We start from the raw sequence: 26,352 nt of genomic DNA, 5'->3' as shown, positions 1-26,352 counted from the left end.
AATTAAATGAGATTAACATTCATTTTGTAAACTGCAAACTATTACTTGGTTGAATGTCTCTTATCCGAAATGCTTGGGACCCAAAGTGTTTGGGGTCTAAAATTTTTTTTTTTGAATTTTGGAATATTAACATTATACTTATTAGTTGAGCAGCCCAAATTCAAAAATCTGAAATCCAAAATGCCCCAATGAGCATTTCCTTTGAGCATTATATCAGTGCTCAAAAAGTTTCAGATTTTGGAGCATTTCAGATTTCAGAATTTTGGATTTGGGATGCTCAGTGTGTATATTAGTGACAGTTAATTTGCTATTAGTAATTATAAAAAGTAGTTATTTTCTAGGAGAAGTGGGATTATAATGAGTTTACTGAAGTGAGTCAAAAATTTAATTTTAAATTAAACCTTGCCTTTTGCAATTTTTTTTTTCCAGATTCCTTTAAGCCTCCCCAGCGATCTATTGACAAGCCTTTTAGATTATGTGTGTCCGATGTTTTCAAAGGTAAGTGCTACCTTTGCAGTGCTTCTTCATTATAGCCCCCTTTTCCCCATTCCCTCCTAACCTCCTTTCCTGGACTAAGTTATGACAGTATATTGCCTTCAGAGTCCCTTCTCTCCATGCCCAAGTAAGGATCACTGTCAGATTAATCTTAAAATGCACAGTTTTAGTCACTTAGCTTCCCTGTCCAGGAAAACCTTCAGTTTACTCACCGTTTCTCATCTTTCAAGCATAAGAAAAACTTGCCTTTTGTCTTTCTAAGTTTATAGTTTTTTTTCTCCCATTAGATTCCTTTAGTTTTCAAATCCTTCAACCAAACTGGATTGTTTATTGTTTCTTAACCAAACAGGATGTGTTTATTGCCACATGTCTACCCGTGCTTCCCTGTTGTATTGTTCTTTTTCTTAACTTGTCCATTTCCTCCCCATCTGTAGCAGTCTGGGTCCAGTTAGGAGTTAGATACCACACATAGGTGAAATGGGAAATGTAATATAAAGAATTATTAACTATGATAAAAATGCAACTAAAAGATATACAGAAACTTTATAGGTAGGCTTGAGGAAGGACCAACGTAGAAGAGGTTCAGAGCTTGCTGGAAGAGTTGATATATTAAATACCTAAGAATATATCTAACTTAATATGGGCAAGATCCTATATAGAAGACTATAAAATGGAAATACAATTTAAAAACTCAATAAATAAAAGGATATAAGATTTATTATTACAATAATAAAAACTGTAAGGATGTCATTTGTCCTCTAAATCTCCATTGTCACAGAGCCAGCAATGCAGAGTGAATCTGGAACTGAGCAGCAGTAAATTGATAACTGGCATGCTTACCTGTGCACGTGCCCTGACGCGTCCCTCTGTATTCTCTGTGCCCTCTGTCATTGTGCTTTCATGCAGCATTATAATTTTTTCTATGCTGTCTGTTTATCCCACTTAGATTATGAACTCCTTGAAGGCAAGTACTATCTCTTCTTTATCTATATCTGTGGCTCTAGCCCAGTGCCTGGCACATAATACATTTAATACATGAATAAAAAAATGAATGAATGAAGGTGCTTTGAAAAAATCATGCAATGAAATCAAAATTTATCATTATCATATTAGCTTCCAGTGTTCTAGTAATAGAGGAAATATGGTAATAGTTTCCAAGATGCCCATTGTTTATCAGGAATACGAGAGGTGGTTACTTTTCTTTGATTAACAGTGTTTGCTGACTGTACTTTCTCACCTCCTGTTCCCCTTTCAGGCTGCTTCCTGGTTTCCGCCTATGCTGCTCTCCCGAGTGTGTTCCTTCTGAGGTCATGAAATGACCTTTTGGTTGCCAAAGTCAATATACACTTTCAATTCTATCTTACTTGAATTTGGCATTGGTTCTGATGCTGGTAGCCACATCCACCTTGAAACTCCTCCCTTGGTTTCTGTGACCTGCTTTCTCCTGGTAACCTGTCTATTTCTCTGACCTCTCTATCTCTGACCTCTCTATATCTTCTGTATGGGCTCCTCAGTCTCTGTCTTTTAAACAGTGTTCTGCTGCCTCAGTCCTGTTCTTAGTCTTCAAGCTCCTTTTGAACTGACATCCATGAATGTCTCTACCTTCTGCATCTTGATGCTTCCCAAATCTGTATCTCCAACCCAAACCTTTTCACTCATTCTCCACACACTTGTCTAAGCACTACTGGACATCTCTCCTGGGAGAGTGTTCTTTTAGGGGTACCATTCTCATGGAATGTGGTGTGATTGGTCCCCCCTGGAATGCAATTTCTGCATGTGTGTGTCTCATAGACACTTCAGATTTACCAAGCCTAGAATGGATCTTGTCCTTAGTTTCGTATCTCACAGTTAATGCATCGTCATCTCAGATTTTCCCCTTTCTGTCATTAGTCTTCACTTTCCTTACCACTCCAAACTTGTTATTCCTTATTCCCGAATTCTTGAGTTTATTCCCTTTCTGTAGTAAGTTTGTGCATTTGTATCAGCCTCTACTCTAAGACAGAAATACCATCACCTTACTTCTCTGGTCACAATATTTACTGGCTTCCTATTACTTAACTGCAGGATGAAATTTAAACCCTAAGCATGATTTATGAGACCCCTTTATTATTTCTCCCTTGCCTATCTCTGTTGCCTCCTGTCTTGCCTTTTCTTCATTATTCTATATGGTCCCCTCCCCATGGCCCCCACAAGTGACACATGATTCTTGGCCCATCCCACATTTGGTTATGCCTTTGCACACACAGTTTCCTGGGGCAGCAATGTCTTCCCTTTTCTCCCTACCCATGCATACAAGCTACCTAATAAACACTTATTCCTTCTTCAGAGTGCCCAGATGTCTATTGTCACCATCATGGATTCTTTGGTGCATCTTTCTGTTTCTATTGTATATTTTAAATATTATTTGTCTCAGGACAATGTAATTGTTTCCATGTTTCTCTTCACTAGTATAATATCTTTATGGGCAGGGACTTACATTTTTTTTTTTTTTATCCCCAGAGTTTAGTATAATATCTGGTACTCACGTATTTATTATTTCTCAATAAATATTTGAGAAAGGAATGAACCTTTTTTTGGTAATATGAGTATTTTTATTTGCAAAAAAAAAAAAAGTAAAGTGTGGTATGCCATATTTAGTAGAGATGTTAATTCTGAAATGATTATTATTTAATGTCCATTGAACTACTAGTTTTATATGACTACTTGAGAACTAAGTATAGTTAACAGTATTAATCATCAGATAACATTGCTGTATGAACCATAAGATTTTGGTATATTTTTCAGATCAAGGATCTGGATTTTGCATAACTGGTAAAATAGAAGCTGGTTATATCCAAACTGGTGACCGACTACTGGCAATGCCTCCTAATGAAACTTGTACCATAAAAGGTATTTATCTGCAAGATGCTTTTGCTAAACAAGCCTTAAGTTGAGACAGCAGATTTTTAAAAAGTGGTTTAGTTACAACTCCAAAGTAAGTAACCTCTTACTGAAATTGTAACTGACTGTCAAAATGATACTGACTGTTGAAGATTAAAATGTGAAAACATTAAACGATTTTTTTCTGTTGTGACTGTGTCTGTATATATATGTACATATAACATTCTAACTGTAGTAGCATTCTATTTTTGACACTGATTTGAGAAGACTGGTTAGGATTTAATCAGATATGTATAGATACCTCACAGATGTATTTGGAATAATATTCTGTAGCAGAAATTAAATCTAGTCCCAGCCTGACCCTAACTAGTCAGTGGCAAAGCAGCCTTCTACAGTCTGTTACTTTGAAATTATATGTTTCAGAATAACTGTAAATTAACAGCTTTGATCATGTTTATGCCAAAAATGTAGGTATATTTTATAGGAGGATATAAGTAAGATTCAAATGGAGAAAAACCCAGTGTTGAAAAGAGAAATTGAACTAGTTTAAATTGCCAGTCACTGTTTCTGCATATAGATCTAATATTTTTTTCATAATGACAGATAATTGTTTCTATCTTCTAATACATACACACATATATATTTATGTATATGTATACATGTTATATGTTACATGTACATGTATATTCCAAATTTTGACTAAAACTTTCTAATTCTATACCTCTTTTATTCTGGCTTCCAACTAAGCCTCTGACTTCTGAAGATCTGTTTTATACTATAAAATAATCTTATTTGTAACCATTTTAAGCTGAAGTATAACCTATTGGAACTGTAAAAATTTTTTAGATTTTAGTATTTTTCTCTCTGTTACTCTTAATTTATAGTTTATATCTAGAGTTGTACCTGACTAGTTTATCAATTTGAATGTATATTTTTCTTGAATTAATATGCTCTCTTTAAAAGATTTCTTGAAAAGTTTAAGAAGTTAATATCTATTGAAGTTACATGGTTTAACCTATATTTAAAGATGAATAAGGGAATGAAAATCAGTTATTTCCATTTGACCTTTTTACTTGTGCCCACTAGAGATTATGAAATTTCTGTTTTGATAAAAAGTAATATGCACTTTAAAAATAGTGTCATTTTCTATAGATCTGTTCATTGTGTGCAAGTACAGGTCTCTGCTTTTGTTTTTTAAAGTGACAAGAGCTATAATACTTTTGAAACACAATTTTTTTGGTATGTTAATGATCTTTTTTGAGAACAAGAATTTTTTTATGATTAAGAGCCATAAATTAAAACCACGATCCTAAAGTTATCACAGACCTTGAGATTGGCTCCCTTGTAACCTCTAAAATCCTTAGTCATCTCTGAAAGTCTCACATTCTTTACCCTCCTCTTCTCTCTACTTTCCACACAGAGAAACTCTAAAGTATTATCTTTAATCGGTGTTTGTTAAGAGAGAAGTCTTATCAGAAGCCCCAGGGAAGAACCACCCTACTTCTTGAGAGCCAGTCTTTTAACTTAACAGAGAGGCTCTCCTTCCTCAATTCTGACCTTACTGCTTTTGCTTGGTTTTCTTGATTCTTGAATGCACTGTTCTGTCTAAACATTTTTAGGTACTACTGTGGCTCTCTAACCCGTACTGTCCCAAAAGAAAGACTTGACTGAATCTACTACCAACAAATAGAAATTCTAAATTACTTTTTTTTTTTACTTTATCAATATATCAAGCTCATAGAATATTTAAAAAGAGCCTCTCTTTGTAATGTTTGTCCAATGAGAAAAGTTTTTTGATAAATGTCACATGTGGAACAGTGTAACATGATTGAGGGGAAGAAGAACCAGATAATATAATTACCTTTGGAAAATTTTAATACTGTTAATTGAACTTGTAGTATGAAACCTCTACAAATGTTTAAGCCAAAGGCAATCTCTATTGTATGTAAATACCTAGCTTCTGTTTTTAATTCCATATTTCATAGCAAAATTCAGATATGGTCATTCTAAATTTACATTTTAAAACTAAATCTAGTAAGTTGATATTTAACAAACATTCCTTAATATGATAATTGCTAACATGTTTGGGAGGAAGAATCCCTGATACCTGAAGAAAGTTATGCCTTTTCTCAGATTAATGCAGATGTGTACATATATGATATTTTGCATAAAACTCCAGATTGTCTCAGAGCTCTTCAAGTTAAATCCTTGAGCTCCCTAAAAGTCAGAAACTCTTCCCTGCTGCACAGGAAATGCGTATTTTCAGAAAGATATGGGTGGATTATAATTTACTAAGAACATGTCAATGTGTCGATCAAGAACTATCCACAGTGGTTGGCCTACACATTCTGTTTGTCAAAAGGCCTACATTTCTATGGAAAGGAACTTAATCCATAAATGTATTCCATAAAATCAGAAAATATGGGATATATTTTAAAAGCCTTTGAATAAGGTAGCTGAGTATTGCCCTTGGGAACTGCTCTCTCCGACTACCTTCAGGACTATGTCTAGGTAAATAGATGTATATCTCCAGATATATAGCAGCACCTAGGATCATTTTTAAATTAAATTTTCGTATCACTTTTCCTTAATATTTTTCTTTTCATATAACTAGTCATTAGTATGCAGATCTCTCTCTGGAAAGAAGTTCTTTTGAGCCGGGAGTAGTTAAGGGGCCTGCTGAGAGGACCGTTTGAAATTCTGACTGAGTGTACATGTCCCATGGGTTACTTGGAAAACAAGGGTTGTTTAGGTGGTTGTCTAATTAAAAGCAAAACTCAAGAAAATACTGCTAGACATCTTCTCCAGCTCCATCTTTTATGTCATTATGAATAATTTGAATTGTGTTTTATTTTGTCTGTATCTATTAATATAATAGAAATATTTGAATGGGAACTGTTTAATGAATATACCAATTGTGCCAATTAGTTTAAAAATCTTGATTAAATAAGCTGAAGTCAGCCTTTTATGAGCAAATACAAGTCACTTTATGTTTAGGGTGGTATTCTAGAAGAGTCAGTTCTAGAAGAACTGTGTTTTCCTCAACGCTCACAGTTACACTTCTTACTCTCAATCCATTCATATTGAAAATGATGAGTATTGACTGATGAAGCACAAATCAGCCAAACTCTGTTGGTTGTTATGGTTTGATATCGAGGTGTTTCACTGTATGCTTTGGTTCTTACTCATTTCCAGGAATCACTCTGCATGATGAACCTGTCGATTGGGCGGCAGCAGGCGATCATGTTAGTCTTACTTTGGTTGGGATGGATATCATCAAAATCAAGTGAGTGAGAAAATGAGTTTAAGCAACCATTGTCTTCATGTAGGACCTCACCTCTAAACACATGTATTTTGCAACCTACTAGTTCCATTTTGAATTTCATTTGACCAAAAATAGACACCTATGGAAATGTAAGCAAACTTACTTAAAATTTGAATTAATACATGTCAGCACACATACTTGGCATGTGCTTTGAATGAAAGCTCTAATGTATAAAAATGATGTAAGGTTAATAATGGTTTAAAGTCATGCTTTAGCTCAGAAGAGAATATTTAGAAAAAGTCCCTAATTTACTTAATTGTTTTACTTTCCTTGTAAATGTTTTTGAGGTCTTTCTATTTGATGTTAATTTGTCCCCCAATTACCTTTCCTCTTTTTTTGTTGTTCTTACAGTGTTGGCTGCATATTTTGTGGCCCCAAAGTACCCATTAAAGCTTGCACTCGTTTCAGAGCCCGAATCCTCATCTTTAATATTGAAATTCCTATCACTAAAGGATTTCCTGTAAGTTCCAAAATGTTTTATTATTCCTGTTTTTATAAATTCAAAGTAACTTTATCCTAAAAGTGGTAACTTTCTTTACAAGTGGTGATACTATATTTATTTTCAATCAACATCTTATTACTGTAATCCAGAAAAACTTGTAATTAGAAAGTTGTTTTTATTTTGTTTTTTTATTTTGATCTTTGAGCCTGAAGACTTTTTAAAAGGCATTGAGAAGATATTTAATAATAAATAGGATACAAAGTAATGATAATAAAATTTATCCAGGGAAAAATGATAGACATATTTTCATTGTGTTCTAAAGTTTACCTAAGTTTTTTAGGTTGAATCATTCTAGGTTTCCATTTTGCTTAATATGTTGATTTGCAGTTTTTCTGATAATAAAAGTAATAAATTGCTTAGAAAATTTTGGAAAACATAAAAATATGGAAAATAAAAATGCCATATACTTGCATAATCCATAGATATATATCTTTACATGTCAGTGTGTTTTTATGTAAGCATATTATCCACCCAGTATGTGTACATACTGGTATGTATTGGGTGTATTCTGGGGATCCTAGACATATAGTAAACTTCAGTTGTGCTGAAGCAACACATTCAGACCCTGCATGTTGTAAGGTTGGTTTGCCAGCATCATTTGAACATATACATTTTATGGGAAGAGGGAGCTTTTATACAATAATGTTACTTATCCTGAAAAGCTGTTACTTGTGAATAGTCTGGATTTTTTGTTTTATGGGTAATTGTTTTGAGATATTTGGGACCGTACTCTTAGAGTTTTTGTACCTTGCTTTTGTCATGTGACAGATGACCATTTTTCCCATTAGACTTTTTTTCTAATTAGCTCATATAATACAGATTCTGCATGACAATAAATGTTTCTCAGTGATGTTTCTACCATTTGATGCATCTTTGAAATAAAAGTAAGACTTTTTAAAGTTAGTGATAGTGGTTTAGAGGTTGGCAATACATTTATTTGGGTCATTTATACTGATACACCTGTATTTGAGATAACCTGTACTTTATAATTCTTTGTAATTATTTCTATATTAATTTGATCATGTAAAATTATGTTTTAAGGTACTATTTAGGTACTTTACTTACATAATTATATTCCATTTCTTCCATACACTAAAAAAGAAAAGCTTCTTTAAAAAAAATTGCTATAGTTGAAGATACGTAAATATTCAGAATTCATGTATTGATCATCAAGTAACAACAAGTTAATTGTTGTGAGCGAATGGAACTCATTCATAGAAAGCAGTATGTCCTATGGGGCAAAGGAGAGGTTGGTTACTGCATATTTTTACTCATGCAATAATAATATTTGCCAATGGAGAGGTAGAGAGGTCAAGAGGTCAGTAGTGACTTTGAATAGTAATACTGTCTCCCTGACTACTGTAGTTTCTTAAAAATAAGCACAGATTGCAAGTTTTTCACTGTTGCTTTAGGAGATTCTGCCAGCATATATTGATTCAGAAATACCAGGATCAAATTTGTTTCAGAAAAAAATGGCCATATTTTGTCAGTCTACTCCCTATGGGAGAAAAACTTCAAAAAAAAATTTTTTGAGCAAACAAAGGTTTCTTAAGCTATTAAAATTTTACTAATTAGGGACTAATGCCATAATACTACATAAATATATTTAAATTTCCCCTATTGTGTATGGGAGACTATTTCAGTAGCTATTGGGTACAAGTAATTTTTTCCTTTGTTTTTTATTTATTTGTCAATTTTCTTTTTACTTCTTTTTACCAACTAGTGGTTTTTGATTACATGGATAAATTGTATAATGGTGAAATCTAAGATTTTAGTGCAGCCATCACCCAAGTAGTGTACATTGTACCCAAGATGTAGTTTCTTATCCCTCACCCCCTTCAAGCCCTACCTGCTACTGAGTCTCCAGTGTCCCCTATACTGTTCTGTATGTCTTTGTGTACCCATAGCTTAGCTCCCACTTTTAAGTAAGCACATATGCTATTTGGTTTTTCATTCCTGAGTTACTTCACTTAGAATAATATCCTCCAGCTCTATCCAAGTTGCTGCAAAACACACTATCTCTACCCTTTGTTTGGCTGAGTAATATTCCATGGTGTACATATACATTTTCTCTATTCACTCATTGGTTGATGGACACTTAGGTTGGTTCCACATTCTTGGAACTGTAAATTGTGCTGTGGTAAACATGCCTTCAGGTATCTTTTTGATATAATGACTTATTTTCCTTTGGGTAGATACCCAGTAGTGAGACTGCTGGATCAAATGGTAGATCTACTTTTAGTTCTTTGAGAAATCTCTATTCTGTTTTCCTCAGAGGCTATACCAATCCACATTCCTACCAGCAGTGCACAAGTGTTTCCTTCTTCATCGCATACATGGCAACATCTATTGTTTTTTGACTTTTTAATAATGGCCTTCTGGCTGGAGTAAGGTGGTATCCCATTGTGGCTTTGATTTGTACTTCCTCGATGATTAACGATGTTGAGCATTTTTGCATATGTTTCTTGGCCATTTGTATGTCTTCTTTTGAGAAGTGTCTGCTCATGTCACTTGCCCATTTCCTGATGGAATTGTTTGTTTTTTTTTTCTTGCTGATTTGAGTCTTTTGTAGATTCTGGATACTAGTCCTATCAGATGCACAGTTTGCAAACATTTTCTTTCATTCTGTGGATTGTCTGTTTACTATGTTCAGGATTTCTTTGCTGTGCACTAGCTCTTTAGCTTAATTAGGTCTTATCTATTTATTTTTATTTCCGTTGAATCTGCTTTTGGGGTCTTAGTCATAAATTCTTTACCTAGGCCAATGTCCAGAAGAACCTCTCCCAGGTTTTCCTCCAGAATTTCCATGGTTTCAGTTCCTAGATCCAAGTCCCTCTTGAGTTGACTCTTGCATGTGGTGAGAGATAGGAATCCAGTTTTCATTCTTCCATATGTAGCTATCCAGTTTTCCCAGCACCATCCATTGAACAGGGTGTCCTTTCCCCAATTTATGTTTTTGCATGCCTTGTCAAAGATCAGTTGGTTGTTAAGTATTTGGCTTTGTTTCTGGGTTCTCTATTCTGTTCCATTGGTCTATGAATCTACCTTTATACCAGTATCATGCTATTTTGGTTATTATAGCCTGTAGTATAATTTGAAGTAGGGTAATGTGATGCCTCCAGATGTGCTCTTTTTGCTTAGGATTGCTTTGGCTAATTGCGCTCTTTTTTGGTTCTATATGAATTTTATGATTGTGTTTTCTAATCTTGTGGAAAATGATGTTAGTATTTTGACAGGAATTGCACAAATCTGTAGATTGCTTTGGGCAATGTGGTCTCTTCCATGATATTGATTCTTCCAATTCATGAGCATGGGATGTATCTCTGTTCATTTGTCATCCATGATTTCTCTCAGCAGTGTTTTTTAGTTCTTGTAAGAGATCTTTCACCTCCTTGGCTAAGTACAGTCCTAGGTGGGTTGGTTGGTTGGTTTTGTAGCTATTGTAAAAGGGATTAAGTTCTTGTTCTTGATTTGATTCTCAGCTTGATCGTTGTTGGTGCTACTGATTTGTGTACATTGATTTTGTAACCTGAGACTTTACTGAATTCATTTATCAAATCTAGGTGTTGTTTGGGAGGAGTCTTTACGATTTTCTAGGTATGTAATTATATCATTGGCAAACAGAGATAGTTTGACTTACTCTTTTCCAATTTGGATGCCCTTTATTTCTTTCTCTTGCCTAATTGCTCTGGCTAGGACTTCCTGTACTGTGTTTAATAGGAGTGATGAGAGTGAACATCCTTGTCTTGTTTCAGTTCTTAAGGGGAATGCTTTCAACTTTTCCCCATTTAGTATGATGTTGGCTGTGGGTTTGTCATATGTGGCTTTTATTATTTTGAGGTATGTTTCCTCTTTGCCTAATTTATTGAAGGTTTTATCATTAAGGGATCCTGGATTTTATCTAGTGGTTTTTCTGCATCTATTGAGATGATCATCTGTTTTGTTTTTTTTTTGCTTTTAATTGTTTCAGTGGTGAATCACATTTATTGACTTGCATATGCTGAACCATTCCTGCATCCTTGGGAGGAAACCTCCTTGATCATGATAAAATGTCTTTTGGATATGCTGTTGGATTTGGTTTGCTAGTATTTTGTTAGGGATTTTTGCATCTATGTTTTTCAGGGGTGTTGGTCTGTAGCTTTCTTTTTTGTTATGTCCTTTCCTGGTTTTGTTATCAGGGTGATCATACTGGCTTTATGGAATGAGTTAGAGAAGATTCTCTCTTTCTCAGTCTTTTAATAGTTTCAGTAGGATTGGTATTATTTCTTTGAATGTCTGGTAGAATTTGGCTGTGGATCCATCTGGCCTTGGGCTTTTTTGTTGTTGTTGGCAATTTTTTTTATTACTGATTTATTCTCACTGCTTGATATTGGTCTGTTTATGATTTCGTATTTCTTCCTGATTCAAGCTTGGAGGGTTGTATGTTTCCAGGATTTATCCATTTCTTCTAGATTTTCTAGTTTGTGTGCACGGAGGTGTTTATAGTAGTTTCAAATGATCTTTTGTATTTCTGTGGTGTTGTTTATAATGTCTCCGTTTTCATTTTGAATTGAACTTATTTGAATCTTCTCTCTTGTTACTCTATATTTTTTAAGAGGAAATAATAGAAGAATGGATTAGACTTTAAGTGAATTTATATTTGATTCTTATTATTTTATATATGTGTGTGTAGATAGATAGATAGATAGATAAAACATAGAATTTACCATTTTTAAGTGTACAATCAGTGGCATTAAGTACCTCCACAATGTTGTGCAGTCATTACTACTATTCATTTTTTTTTTTTTTCTTGAGATGGAGTCTTGCTTTGGCGTCCAGGCTAGAGTGCAGTGGTGCAGTCTTGGCTCACTGCAACCTCCGCCTCCTGGGCTCAAGTAATTCTCCTGCCTCAGCCTCCCGGAACTGCCTCAGCCTCCCGAGTAGCTGGGACTACAGGTGTGTGCCACCACGCCTGGCTAATTTTTTTTATTTTTAGTGGAGACGGGGTTTCACCATGTTGGCCAGGCTGGTCCTGAACTCCTGACCTCAGGTGATCCACCCACCTTGGCCTCCCAAAGTGCTGGAATTATAGGCGTTGAGCCACTGCGCCCGGCCAGTCATCACTACTATTCATCTGCAGAACTTCTTCAACATCCCAAACTGAAAATCTGTACCCATTACACAGTATCTTCCCATTATTCCCTCTTGGAATCCCCTGATAACCATTCTTCTACTTACTTTCTCTGTGAATTTGCCTGTTCTGGGTTCCTTATGTAAGTGGAATCATACAATATTTGTCCTTTTGTGTCTGGCTTATTTCACTTAGCAAATTGTTTTCATGGTTTGTCCGTGTTGTAGTATGTATCAGAATTTCATCCCTTTTAAGCCTGAATAACATTCCATTGCATATATATACCACCTTTTAAAAATCCATTTATCTGTTGATGTACATTTGGGTTATTTCCGTCTTTTGGCCATTACGAATAATGCTTCTGTGAAAACGGGTGTACAAGTATCTGTTGAGATTCCTGCTTTCCATTCTTTTGGGCATATGCCTAGGAGTGGAATTGCTAGATCATATGGTAATTCTATGTTTAACTTTTTGAGGAACTGCTAAACCATTTTCCATAGGGGCTCTACCATTTTACATTCCCACCAGCAGTGCATAAGGGTTCTATTTTCTCCACTTTCTTGTCAACACATTAAATAACAAGTTTTCTAGGAGTGGGGTGTGGGAGAGGGATTTTTAAAATATAATAGGCAAACTAATAGTTAAGTGGTGTCTCATGGTGATTTTGATTTGCATTTCTCTAATTAGATGCTGAACATCTTTTCATGTGCTTATTGGCCATTTGTATATCTTTGAGAAATGTCTTAAATCCTTTGTGCATTTTGAATTAGGTTGTGTTGTTATTAATAAAGTTCTTGATATCATCCCTTATTACATACATGATTTGCAGATATTTTCTCCTATTCTCTAGGCTGCCTTTTCATTTTCTTGATAGTGTCCTTTGCTGCACAAAAGTTTTTAATTTGGTTGAAGTACAGTTTATTTTTTCCTTTGTTGCCTATGTTTTTGGTGTATTATCCAAGAAATCATTGCCAAATCCAATGTCATAAAGCTTTTGTGCTATGTTCTCTTCTAAGAGTTTTGTTGTTTTTGCTTTTTATACTTAGGTCTTTGATCCATTTTCAGTTAATTTTTGTACATATGTAAGGTAGAGCTTCATTGTTTTGCATATGGATATCCAATTTTCCCAGCACCATGAGTTGAAAAGACTGTTCTTTACCTATTGAATGGTCCTGGTACCCTTGTTGAAAACCAATTCACTATGTATTTGTTAATATTTTAAAAATACAGGTTATCTAGAAAATTAAGGAAAACAATTTATTTGGCCACCTAACAGATTATGTAGCCCATTTGAGTTTATAAAACACTAGATAATTGATTCTCATAACCCTACATGAAGAATAGAATCTCAGCCTTTACCTGAAACCCTTTAGGCCAATGGTTTTAGAATTCGGAAATGTTAGAACTTTAGAAAGGTACATAATGCATATAAGTTACATAACAGAAGGGAACAACACTCTCAAATCAAAATATTAATGTTTCTGCACCAGAACTTATTAACACTAACTAAGATGAATAAGATCTATACATTGCCTCACTTCAAGTCTGGTTTTGCACTTAAGTGGGCTTGTTACAGACTTAGGAAAAAACTTCAGATTTTCAGTCTTTGGGCACTTGGGAATTGCAGACAAGTGATTGTGGACCTTTATTACTATGGTTCCCATTTACAGATAAGGAATTGAACCCTCCAAGAGGTTGTGCTATATAAATAATAAGTGATTAAGCCAGGACTCCTTATTCATTTCCTTTACTCTGAAATCCAGTACCTTTTTTTTCCTATTACACTATGCTGCACATTGCTTTGAATTGTAGATGACTTTGGTTACATATAATATGAATTAAAATGTTGAGATAGTGTACAGTCACTTCTCTCTGTTATTTTCGTGTGATAATTTGTTTGAGCTACTATTTGCAAGATACTGAGGAGATAAAAAGACATATAAGACCTAACTTCATGCTGCCACAACCCATCCTTTGTCCACCCTGATTTTACCTGGAATCCACACATAGCTCACCAAAGGTAGAAAGAACTTAATTAGGTTTGTATGCTTCTGTTCTTTCAAATTTGGCTATGGAGACTGGTTCCAGTTCCTTAGTCACACCTTGGCTAAGCGAAGTGAATCCTACTTGTTTACCTAAGTTTTTGTTACAAAAGAAATGTTTCTTAGATATTTAGGCTTATATTTATGTTATATTGGTACTGGTTAAGACCTGGATCCTTTGAATGCATACATGTGTTTCTCACCACTTTACCATGCATTGTGGCAAGTTTTTCACCCCCAATAGTCAGTTTTTAATTCTTTTGGAATCTTTCCAGTTCTGACTCCTCAAGTGCCATTGAAAAATAAAACCACTTTTGTCTTTTTGGAGTAATGCAGGCTCAGCTGTGCCCTTTTTCTTTTTTTTAATTGAATGAGTTGGTTTAGAAAGTTTCCAAAGTCTAAGATTGTGCATCTACAGCCCCCCTTGCATTTCTGTTTTTTGAATGTGCAAACTATTTTGGCTAGGAAATTCCAGAGTAGAAGTGCCAATGTTTCTACAAACAGCATTAAATGGTACTTATAAACCAATGAAACTTTCATAGCTCTGATATGTCCTGGGCATTGATCTTTCCAATATCTTCAAACTATAGACATATTACACACTTAATGCTTATTGCACACTTATTATTTGAGCGAGGATAGTCAATCTACCTTTGTTCTGGTTTGGATTAGGGTGTATCCAAACCTTAGCTTCATCTTCATAAAGTGAAAGTTTCCATTTATATGATTTCTATAGGCCTCCTTGTAAACTCAAGTGGGAAGAGCTTTGAATTTGTAGTTTCAACTGACATAAGCCTAAAATTCAGCTCTACACACAGCATCATAGCCACATTAAATTGCTTAACCTTTTTGATTTTAATTTTCCTTACATATAAAACATGGAAATAATAGCTAATATATAAGGCCATCAGTTAACTGAATGCTTGCCATGTGCCAGGCACCACTTTAAAATAACATCTGATTTTCCTCATTTCAGTGATAAGGAACCAGAGGCTGGGGATTTTAGGGGTGGGAGATTGTTAAAGAAATTGCCCCAGGCCAGGCGCAATGGGTCATGCCTGTAATCCCAGCACTTTGGGAGGCCGAGGCAGGCGGATCACCTGAGGTCAGGAGTTCGAGACCAGCCTGGCAAACATTGTGAGACCCTGTCTCTACTAAAAGTACAAAAACTAGCTGGGCATGGTGGCATGCACCTGTAATCCCAGCTGCTCTAAGGGCTGAGGCAGGAGAATTGCCTGAACCTGGGAGGTGGAGGTTGCAGTGAGCTGAGATCCCACCACTGCACTCCAGCCTGGGCAGCAGAGCAAGACTTCGCTTCCAAAAAAAAAGAAAAGAAAAATAACTTGCCCCAAAGTTCACACAACTAGAGGTAATTTGAACCCAGGTCTATCTGACTTCAGGGCCTACTAAGCTGCTGCATAAATTAAATAGTGCATATAAATCATAAATCATATCATACAATGCTTGTACCCAGTATAGTTAAAATGTTATTTTCCTTCCTCTTTACCTCTATATTTATTATAATATTTTATTCTTATTCAACAGTGAATACATTAATTACTGTGAATATGATATTATCCCCCTCTCTAATTTGTATGAGACAATTCATATTGGTTGAACATCTACCATGGCAGGCACTGCGTCTGATCCTATTTAATTTTCATCACAACGGTATAAAAGCCTACTTATTTTACACTTGAGGAAACTGAGGTACAGACAGAAGAGAAAGAGTTGAGATTCAATCCCAGGTTCTTTCTCTACTACTACTAATAATAAAAATGACAACAACAACATTTGTTCTAAATGACGAATTCTCTTACTTAATCTTTACAACAACCCTAAGATGTTGTTACCCTCCATCTTTACAGAGGAAAAAGCTGACAGGTTATGCACTGAACTAAAGTTGATGCAGTAATTGGTGGGGTAGAAATTTGAAATGCCTCTCATGACTTTTTTCCCCTTAGTGAGTTAAGTAACCACCTGATTAGAGTGGTGGGACTTAGAGGAAGCAACTGGAGATCCTGAAAGACTCCAAGCAGTAGCGCTGAATCGAAGATAAATAAGTGTAAGTGCCAAAAGAAAAGGCCAGAGATGCTATGGTAGCAGATTTTTAGTGTTATAATTTTTTGTTTTAGGTGCTGTTACACTACCAAACTGTCAGTGAACCCGCCGTTATTAAACGATTGATTAGTGTCTTAAACAAAAGCACGGGTGAAGTCACAAAGAAAAAGCCTAAGTGAGTCTTTTAATGCAGAAATGATAAACAAGCAATTTAAGCCAATTTTTTAAAGATTAACTCATTTGTGTAGTATTTCTCTTTGTGGTAAGTGAAACCCATTTTTACTTGTTCCGGAAATTATTTTTGTCAAGGACTAGATTGAAACAAACATAAAAACAAGCAAGTATTTAAGCTCTTGTTTAGATATGAATGCTAAATATAATTTCTGTTATGTGTGGTGGTGGAGGACATGAATTATAAATAAATGTAAATATAAACTTATATATGTATGTACATTTCAAGCCATAGATACCGATGATGTGAAAATAAGGGCATTTTAAAAAATATGTCTAGACACCGGTTCCAAATTTCTACTGCATGTTTAACTTTCTTGTCACCTCCTTAATAAGATCATTCCCTGTGCTAAGCTAAGAAGAAAATAATCTACACACTCTGTAGTGCCTGCTTTTTTCCCATCTGGAAAGGTTTTTTTTTTTTTTTTTTGCTCAAAGTCCACCTGGAGCCTTAAGTTGAGGTGATCAGCATCCTGTTGGGCCTGCTGATTAGCATTAATGTCCAGGTCTAGGTGTGACACTTCCCCTTTGGCTACGACAAGATTGGGATTTTTTAAGTACTTCCTCAGAAACTAAGTACGTAAATAAAAACAAAATAGAAGACTAGAGATGAATGTTACAAAATAGATTTCTTGGCCAGGCACAGTGGCTCATGCCTGTAATCCTAGCACTTTGGGAGGCCAAGGTGGGTGGATCACCTGAGGTCTGGAGTTCAAGACCAGCTTGGCCAACATGGTGAAACCCCTGTCTCTACTAAAAATACAAAAATCAGCTGGGTGTGGTGGCTCACACCTGTAATCCCAGCTACTCAGGAGGCAGAGGCAGGAGAATCCCTTGAACCCGGTGGGTGGAGGTTGCAGTGAGCAGTGATCACGCCACTGTACTCCAGCCTGGGTGACAGAGTGAAACTCCCTCTCAAAAAAAAAAAAAAAGATTTCTTACCCAAATCCAAGTTAAGGCTAATTGCAGTTTGGCTTGGCTGCTTTAGCTTTGGGGTTTTCCTTCCAACTTCTTTTCCAATAACATCCCAAATCCCCTTTTTTCTGTCCTTGGTGTTCCTCATCTTTTACACCTGCAGAAGAGGCCAAACGTGGTTAGTGGGTTAATAGGCTGACTGCAAGTGGAAGAGAAAATCTCACATTGCTCTAGACCCTTGCCTGTTTCTCCGTTAGGAGGAAGGGCTACTTTACCTGTCTCCTAAAGGTAGATCTTTATATTTAACCTGAGTCTTTAGCTTCTGGCGTGAGTGTTTGCCATAATGTTCTGAGAAACACGACATAACTATGACTAACCTTTCTTGAGGACCACTATTTTTTAGGCTGTATTGTGAATGCTTTCACATGATGTATATTCTTAGCAATCCTGTGAAGCATCTAGCAAGTGACACAAAGCTCAAGTGGTAGAGGCAGGATTCTAACCTAGTCAATTGGTTTACATAAATTATATTCTTTCGTTCAGGAGCCAGGTTGTTTGACCCAGACAATTGATACAGAATTTTCAGTCTGAAATTGGCTCATCATATATAATCCTGAGTCTTCCCCTCCATGCTCCCGCTACAAAATCCTAGCTCACTGATGGTAGAGTTTAACATATTCTCGTGTTTGTGTTCCCCGTCACCTTATTTGTAGCTTTATCCTTTTATTTTGCACAACCGTTTGGCCTTTCCCTTTCATTCCTGTTCAGGCACGTTGTAGGCTCTTGATTGCTTTATGCAGAATGGAATTTAATATTCTAGAAACTAAATTAGGAACAAGCCGTGTATGTATTAGATGCTCTCCTTCCTAAGGAATGAACTTAAGCCTGAAATTGTCCAAAACCAATATTTGGAATTTTTGGTGTATTTTTTTAGAACCTTCTTTTAGTCTGTCTGCCTCTGAACTAATCTTTCAAAAGGAGAGTTTATGATTTCTGTCCACTATACTTCTAGAGTACATCAAAATTAAATTAGAAAACAACTCCAAAATGTCCCTTTTTAGGTTCTGCCTCTCTCCCTGAGTCTGAGCAGGGCCTAGCCTAGAGATTTTTGTTTACTTATTTTTATGAAACCATTTACAGTCTGGTCCATGCCCTGTCTCCCTTCATATTTTACAAGTACGATATTGTGGAAAAGCTACTTATGTGATTTTTGTCCTGAACTCCTGCTGAGGAACTATTATTCCTGTGTGGGGAAAGAGAGAGATTGCTTGATTGATTGAGGGGAATCTTAGCAACAACAGATTGATTGTCCTCTTTACAGATAACTTCCTAATACCCATTCCATAAATTACAGTTTTACTAGGAAAGACATAGGACATTATATTCCTCTTGGCCAATACTTTTTTATAGAAATAAGCATTAGTATAACTTTCTTTATTTGATAATTGAACTCACTTTCTTGAGGGAATGAAAGAAAAAGCATTTCTTTCATGACGAGGGGCCTTAAGCATTTTAGGCTATGGTGGTCCCGTAAGGGATAGAGTTATATTTGGAAGATTGGTAAAAATGAACTACCTAATGTTTCTTAAATCTAGAATTACTCCTCATTTCTTTCAACTAAAGCAGAAAGTCCAAAGACATATATTTTCATTCAAAAAAATATTTTTCTTGTTTTTGAAAGACTCAGTTGATATGTTGGTTAAATGTGAAATATTTGTTTTTCAAGTTGTTATTATTACATTTACTCACCTCTATCATATATTCATTTGTTCTTTTTTTTTCTTAATAGGTTTTTGACTAAAGGCCAGAATGCATTGGTAGAGCTACAGACACAAAGACCAATAGCTCTTGAGCTATATAAAGACTTTAAAGAGCTGGGGAGGTTCATGCTACGTTACGGTGGTTCTACAATAGCTGCTGGTGTTGTCACTGAGGTATTTTATTTTAAAGTGACTCATTATACATCCATAGTTATGATGCCTTTTCTTTTTTACCTTTTAGGAATGAAAGAGAAAGCATTGATGAGGAGAAGCCTTACGCATTTTAGGTTGTAGTGGTCCTTTAAGGGATAGAGTTATATTTGGAAGATTGGTAAAATCTTGAGTGAGATTTTATGCCTTAAAGGAAACACAGTTATGCTACTAGAACAAGAAATTAGAATTTATATTAAATTCTAATTGCTGGAGAAAATAGCCAGAAATGAACCAGAAAATTTCAATGATTTAATTTCTTCTACACTATCATAATTAATATGAATCTTATGAATATTGTATTTTAAAGGTACTTCATTACCCCGCATGATTGTTTTCTGCCTAAAACTAGTTCATTTAATTGGATATAACATAAACTTTAAGTTGCATCAAAAGTGAGTTACACATATCATGAAAAATCTTTAAGTTGCTGAAGCACCAAGAAACTCTATATACATAATTTAAGTAAAATACATATGGAAGGCGGTGTGGGGTGGAGGTGAAGAGAACAGCTTTCAGAGTTACACTGCCCATTCGTGTTCTTGCTCCACCAGCTTTTAGCGGCATGAATGCATTTCTCCTTCAATTTACCTCCTTCAGTATAAAAATAGGATAATAGAATCTACCTCCTAGAGTTGTGTTGAAATGAAATGATAACGTGCAAAGCACTCGGCATAGTAGTCGGCACATACAAAGCATCCAATATTAGTAGCTGATATCATCGTTGTCATCAACATCACATGTAATCTATCAAGGCATTCTTTCTAAAAGAGCATTCTAAAAATAAGATAGAGTTGTTTGTGGAGAATAATGGAGAGATTATAGTAAATTGCAGAAATAGCACGACTGGGAAAGGAAGAAAGTTGCAGGACAAAGAAAAAGATTTTCTCTTGATATAATAATTCTTTCACTGTAATTTTCCCTTTGTTGTTCCTATAATGTGATTGATTAAATTATAGCAGATATCTTTTTTTTTTTGTTTTAACAGATAAAAGAATGATGGGTCAGAATTTCTACCATGTTTCCGGATCCAGTGAAATAGCTAACCTCTGTTTCAAGAATCCAGTTATTAAGTCAAAGGAACAGTGTGCAGTTGGTATTTTTTTAGATGAGAGAGAAAAATTACAGCTAAAATTAGCTGCAAAGAAGTATTAATAATCACCTCTGCAAAAATTCTAAGTTGCCAACTGGCAAAGAAAGGCTAATGTTAAAAACAACTTTGCCTTTGAAATGTTAGTAAATGGATTTACTTTGCTGAGATTTATGGCAAGTGTCAAAAATAGTATCCGAAGATACTGAATCATCATGAAATGAACTCTACTTCTGGCCAAAGCACAATGTATTTGCAGTTTTCTCTTTTGATTCAATTATACTGCACATGTTTTAAGGAAAAGTAACTTAATTGGGTTTTTCAGGCAGTTGATATTTGACCTAAGCTTTTTTTTTTTTTTTTTCCAGTTAACGCTAAGAAAAGATTTGGGGAAGGTTATAATAAAGGTATTTTGTGGTGACCACAAGAATGTCCCTCCCCAAACAGGTAAACTTGTGAAAGTTTAATTTGGAATTAGTGGAAGCTGTTCCTTTGAAAGCCAAGATATTATTTAAGTTGTAAAGCCAGCTAATAAAATGCCTTAGTTTGAGCATAATACAAACTGTGTTTTGTTCTTTAGACATTCATGAGATCCTCTAGACATTTATGATATTCTCTGCCACTAACACTAAATATGATTTAGGGGTTTTGTGGGATCTTTTTCACCTAAGAGTTTCCTAGCTCTGTCACATGAATTCTTTTTTATCCTAATGGCAGATCCAATTTCATCTCATCCATTATTTTAACCATAGCTTGCTTTTCCCATTCTCCTTTTAGAATTACACCTATGATGGCCCTTTCTTTATCTTGCCTGCCTTATAGATTATAAGTCCCCTGTGAGTAAGTAAGAGTCATGTTTTTCTTTAAAGTTTCAACAACAAACCCCAAGGTTTATTTATTTAAAAACAGGTATTCGTTGAGGTGCCTTCTGGGTGCAAGGAGCTTTAGAGTAGATTTTGACCTCAGCTGAACCTGGAACTCTGATCTGATAGACTGTTTATGATAAGCTTTTTTTTTTATTAGAAAGCAGCGTGATTTGTATATCGATGGCTTAACATATACAACAGCATTTCTTCTTGCACTTTTTCATGAACCTGCCATTTTGAACATAAGCAATAACATCCATATGGTAAAGTAGGCAGATAGTACATGTGTTGCTTAGTGAATGATTACCAAGTGAACACACTTGGTATATTTCTTTACCAAAATACATGTGTAGTTGTCACTTCAGATTCACTGAGTTAAGAAAGTTTTGTTTATATATTAATATTAATCAGGAATTTAACAGATATATGTGACAGAAATCTAACTTCAAGTGACTTAAGCAGAGAGAAAAATTTTTGAATGACATAACTGAGAACATTAGAGGTAGCTCTAGCTTTGATTCCATTTAGATCGAGCAGCTCACACAATGTTAGCAAGGACTCATCTCCACTCTGCCTTCCCTGGTGCTAGTTTTGTTCTCAAACTCTGTATAGAACTCTTGGCTGGGCGCGGTGCTCACACCTGTAATCAAAACACTTTGGGAGGCTGAGTCAGGAGGATAGCTTGAGCCCAGGAGTTTGAGACCAGCTGAGGCAATATAGTGAGACCTTGTCTCTATGGAAAAAATTTAAAAACAGATTAGCTGGGTGTGGTGCCACATGCCTGTAGTCCCAGCTACTCAGGAGGCTGGGGTGGGAAGATCACTTGAGCCCAGGAGGTCAAGGCTGCAGTGAGCCATGATCACATCACTGCAGTCCAGCCTGGGCAACAGAGCAAGACCTTGTCTTAAAACAAATAAAAAACCTCTTCTGTAATGCCAGGTTCTTGACAAGATGTGATAATTCCACACTTATATCCTCAGATCTCCCATCCAGGACAAGGACAGACTAAAAGAGCGTATCTTCTCCAGAAGTCCTAGAAACATCTCATCATTGACTATGATTGAGTTTTATTTATTAATACTTCCCTAGGATATCCTGTGTTTGAGTGTGAAGTAAATATCACACAAAGCATATAGCTAACAGTTGTGGGAGGGTTGGAAATTCAGGGTGCTGTTAGGAAAGGGAAATGGATTGGGGTTTAAGGTTGGGGGAGTAAAAACAAGAAACCATCCACTCTGTATATTATATAAGACCATGATCGAATTAAGAATTTTAGTTTACAATTTAGCATAAACAAATAGTAGTAGTAGAAATGAATGCATTTATTCCTTCTCTAAGTGTTTAAGCACAATCTTTTTATTTGCATTTTATTGATGATTGATTGTGGTTGAAAGGAGTGGTGATATTGTTTCAAGGATCCACTGTGTGAGAAGACTGTTGGCAGTGGAAGGCTCGAGTTAATTAAGTGACAGAGGTAGAGCAGGCATGCCGAAGCTTGGTTATGCTCTGATTTCCTCACCCTGTTACTTTCATCCATAATTTATAGTACATCCATTTTGTGTCATTTTGCTTCAGGTATTTCTTGTCCTGACTCTCTTCTTTTTTATGATTTTACTCTTTCTTCACACTAATGACTTTGTCCTCTGACTTTGACTCTTTGTGAGATTCTTCTGAACAGTTAACCTCTAGGATAATGTGGCTTGAACACATCACAGAACCGTGTTTTGACTTGTCAGTATTATTTACACATTCATGACATTTGAGCCTCTCTACTGTGAGAAATGTTTTAGAGACCAGTTTCTAGGCATAGCTATTTTTTTCCCATGAGTATGCAAATCAATAGTTTTAACCATTGTTAAAATGCAATCATAGTGACTTCAGAAAATTTGGAAAATACAGAAAATATAGGGAAGAGTAAAATTAACCCACAGTTCTGTCACCTAAAGGTAACTGCTGCCAGTGTTTTCATGTATTTCTTTTCTGTCTCTCCAATGCATTTTTTTACATAGTTGTGAGCGTTAGCCAAGTTATTTTCATTTTATTATGTAATCAATATTTTTCAATAGAAGTTTTAGAGGTATTTTTTATTGATATAAAAATAACAATTACAGATCCTGATGTACAGAAATTAGTGAAATTTATACAGTTTTCAAAAAATCAAGACAAGTAGGCCCAATACAAACTACTGAATCATCTTCTAGTTTCCCTGTAAAATATTTATAGAAATATGTAAGCAGAAAAAACATTCATTCTTTCCTCATCTAATTATGAGCCTGCCATATTCCAGGCACAAGAGAAAGCTCTGGGGCTTGAGTCTTAATAGGGCTGATAGTCCAACCAGGGGACAGGGTATCATAAAGAGATAATTCAAAACTTCAAGACTGGGGGGTAGGTGATGGTAGAAAATTCTGCAGCAAACATTTGTTAATGCTCATCATTTGTTGATGTCATCAAAGATCACCAGGGCATAATTGTAATCAAAATTAGTTTCACTGATGCTTGCTGCAGCAAGAGAGACTGCACGCCACTGGGGTCTATAGGTGCTTCTCAGTGGGAAGGTGTAAAGAGGGGCTTGCTAAGAATTTGAGCACATGTAGCTAATTTTAAGGAGGGCTCAAGTGAGCAAGGGTTTCTTCTGGATTGAGCGCTGTCAGAAAGTGGGAGTGATTTTGTAATTGGGTATCTTAATTTTTATGTTGTGGGTGGGAGGAAAGGAAAGAAGCAACTAGTCACCCATGTTAGCCGCAAGAAGAGGTTGGCTATTTATGGTTTGCACAGTGACTTTGTTTTTGTCTGTGCTCAGGCATGATTACAGTATCTCATTTTATCCGGATTACAGTGACCTCATCTGATGTTAGAGATTTGAGAATTGTTAATTGTTCAGCAGGAGAACGCCACCGCCTAGTGTGAATGCTAGGTCAGAAGCTGCTTTTTCACACTGAAACCAAGTAAGTTAATAGTGTAAATGTAGGTGTAAAATACAATGCAAAACAAAATAATGAAGTAAGTGAATTAAATTATTGTACCAATTATGGGGATATGAAATAGGGAAAGAAAAGCATTAAGTTACTTATAGTCCATAAAGGGACTATGTTATTTTGTTATTCTGATAATCCCATAAAACAAAGTTTTAAGAATGTTTACAGTAACCACGAATGGAATTAGTGAAACTATTCATATCAATGCAAAAAAAAAAAAAAAAAAAAAAAAAAGCAGAGAAACTAAGTCTGTACAGCAAAAGATGGAAAGGAAACAAGAAAATTAAATGAAGATAAAGGTTGTGATTATTACAGTAAATGAAAATAGGTTTTTATCTTTAAAATGTAGACTCAAACTGCAAAGCTAATGATATGCTATCTACAAAATATTCCTATTTTGTAAATAAATAAAACCATAGATTTAAAGAAGAAAGGGCACAGATGTACTGGGGAGACAAAAATAACTGTGATCTGTTGGGTGTCTACCATGTGCCAAGCAATTTTCATATACTCATTTAACGTGATGTATCTATAATTATATGAGGCAGGTATTATTAACCTCAGTCTATAGATGAGAAGACTAAAGCTCAGAGGGATTACTAAAAACTAGTAAATAAATTATGGAACCATGATTTGAATTTAGGTTTAAGTCTGACTGAGGCATGTTCAAAGATACTACACTGCCTCTCCAGAAATCAGGAATAGCAATATTAACACTGGACTAAGAATTTAAAGCAAGTTAAAAAAAATTAAGGTAAGAGAATTTCATATTAATAACAAGTATAATGCACAATAAAACTGTACCAAATGACATAAAAATGCATAATGAAATTTAATAGAAATTAAAAATTAAAGGGCATAGTTACAATTATTGAGGAATTCTCATAGCTCTGCCTTATAGATCATGTAAACAAACAAGGTCATAGAGGACTTAAATAGCAAAGCAGAAAAAAATGAATATATGTAAAAAGAATATACTGTTACAAGTTTCCTTCAAGAATTTGATAATCAGCAGTTAACACTGCTCTTGAAGAGTTACGTTATAAAGTGAACTCAGTGGATCAGACTATAGATATGGGAGTTATCTTTCAGGTTTGGAATCATTTAAACGGACTACAGATACTGGAATTACTGGTTACAGAACATAAAATAGCTGGCCAAAATATTTAAATATTTAATATTTCCTTAGAAGAGGTGGAAATGTGAGTAAATAAGAGACTATAAAATGACCATGTGTTTTAAAATCAAACATAACGTTTAAGTGTGAAATATATAATTGAAACTAAAAACTATTTAGATTAAACAGATTAGATACAGCCAAAGGAAGAATTAGTAGCTGGAAGCATAGATCAGAGAATTTACCCACAATACAGCACAATAAGATAAAGATATGAATAAGTTCATGTGGAATGGAGACTAGAATGAGAAGGTATATATTACATAAAATTAAAGTTTTAGAAAGTGGGAATACAGAGAATGGATGTACAATATCAAAAAATAAAATAGCTGTAAACTTTTCCAGAACTGATGAAAGACATGAATTCACAAATAGAAGCAATACAACATATTTCAAGGATGGTAAATAAAAAGAAATCCACTTCTAAATACATTTTAGTGAAACTGCAGAATACCAAAGACAAAGATTCTAAAATTGGTCAGAGACAAAAGTCAAATCTACAAAGGAACAGGAATTAACAACAAAATGGAAAACAAAAATAGCAAGATATCTGCAAAGATTTAAAGAAGGTTTGTGCCATTCATAAGAGGGCTTAGTTATCCATGGAATCTTAAGAAAGGTTCACAGCAACAAATGCTACTCATTCAAAGCCCTGTCTCTCAGTCTGTTCGAGCTGCTATAGCAAAATACCCTAAACTGGGTAATTTATA

At 35.1% G+C, this 26,352-nt stretch overlaps 2 protein-coding genes across 8 annotated transcripts in view; both read left to right on the top strand.

Moving 5' to 3' along the window:
- Positions 1-24,687, top strand: part of HBS1L (HBS1 like translational GTPase) — a 97,735-nt gene extending 73,048 nt beyond the window's left edge. For 5 of the 7 annotated variants that reach the window (XM_003255754.3, XM_003255755.3, XM_030809710.1 and 2 more), the window contains 7 exons: positions 430-498; positions 3,280-3,384; positions 6,571-6,661; positions 7,052-7,160; positions 16,490-16,590; positions 19,351-19,495; positions 20,520-21,183. In XM_003255754.3, coding sequence (XP_003255802.2) covers positions 430-498; positions 3,280-3,384; positions 6,571-6,661; positions 7,052-7,160; positions 16,490-16,590; positions 19,351-19,495; positions 20,520-20,531 — 632 coding nt within the window. In that variant the 3' untranslated portion in view covers positions 20,532-21,183. Of the gene's footprint in view, positions 1-429; positions 499-3,279; positions 3,385-6,570; positions 6,662-7,051; positions 7,161-16,489; positions 16,591-19,350; positions 19,496-20,519; positions 21,184-24,326 lie in introns of those variants that run through there. The other 2 variants (XR_004029363.1, XR_004029364.1) reach the window with 2 other exon arrangements.
- ALDH8A1 (aldehyde dehydrogenase 8 family member A1) overlaps positions 24,363-26,352 on the top strand; it is a 46,731-nt gene continuing 44,741 nt past the window's right edge. The window contains exon 1 of the mRNA XM_030809715.1: positions 24,363-24,435. The gene's annotated coding sequence lies outside the window, so the exon portion shown is untranslated. The remainder of the gene's footprint in view (positions 24,436-26,352) is intronic.

This window comes from Nomascus leucogenys, chromosome 3, assembly GCF_006542625.1.
Source record: "Nomascus leucogenys isolate Asia chromosome 3, Asia_NLE_v1, whole genome shotgun sequence".
Taxonomy (NCBI): domain Eukaryota; kingdom Metazoa; phylum Chordata; class Mammalia; order Primates; family Hylobatidae; genus Nomascus; species Nomascus leucogenys.
This window is presented reverse-complemented; position numbering and strand designations above follow the sequence as displayed.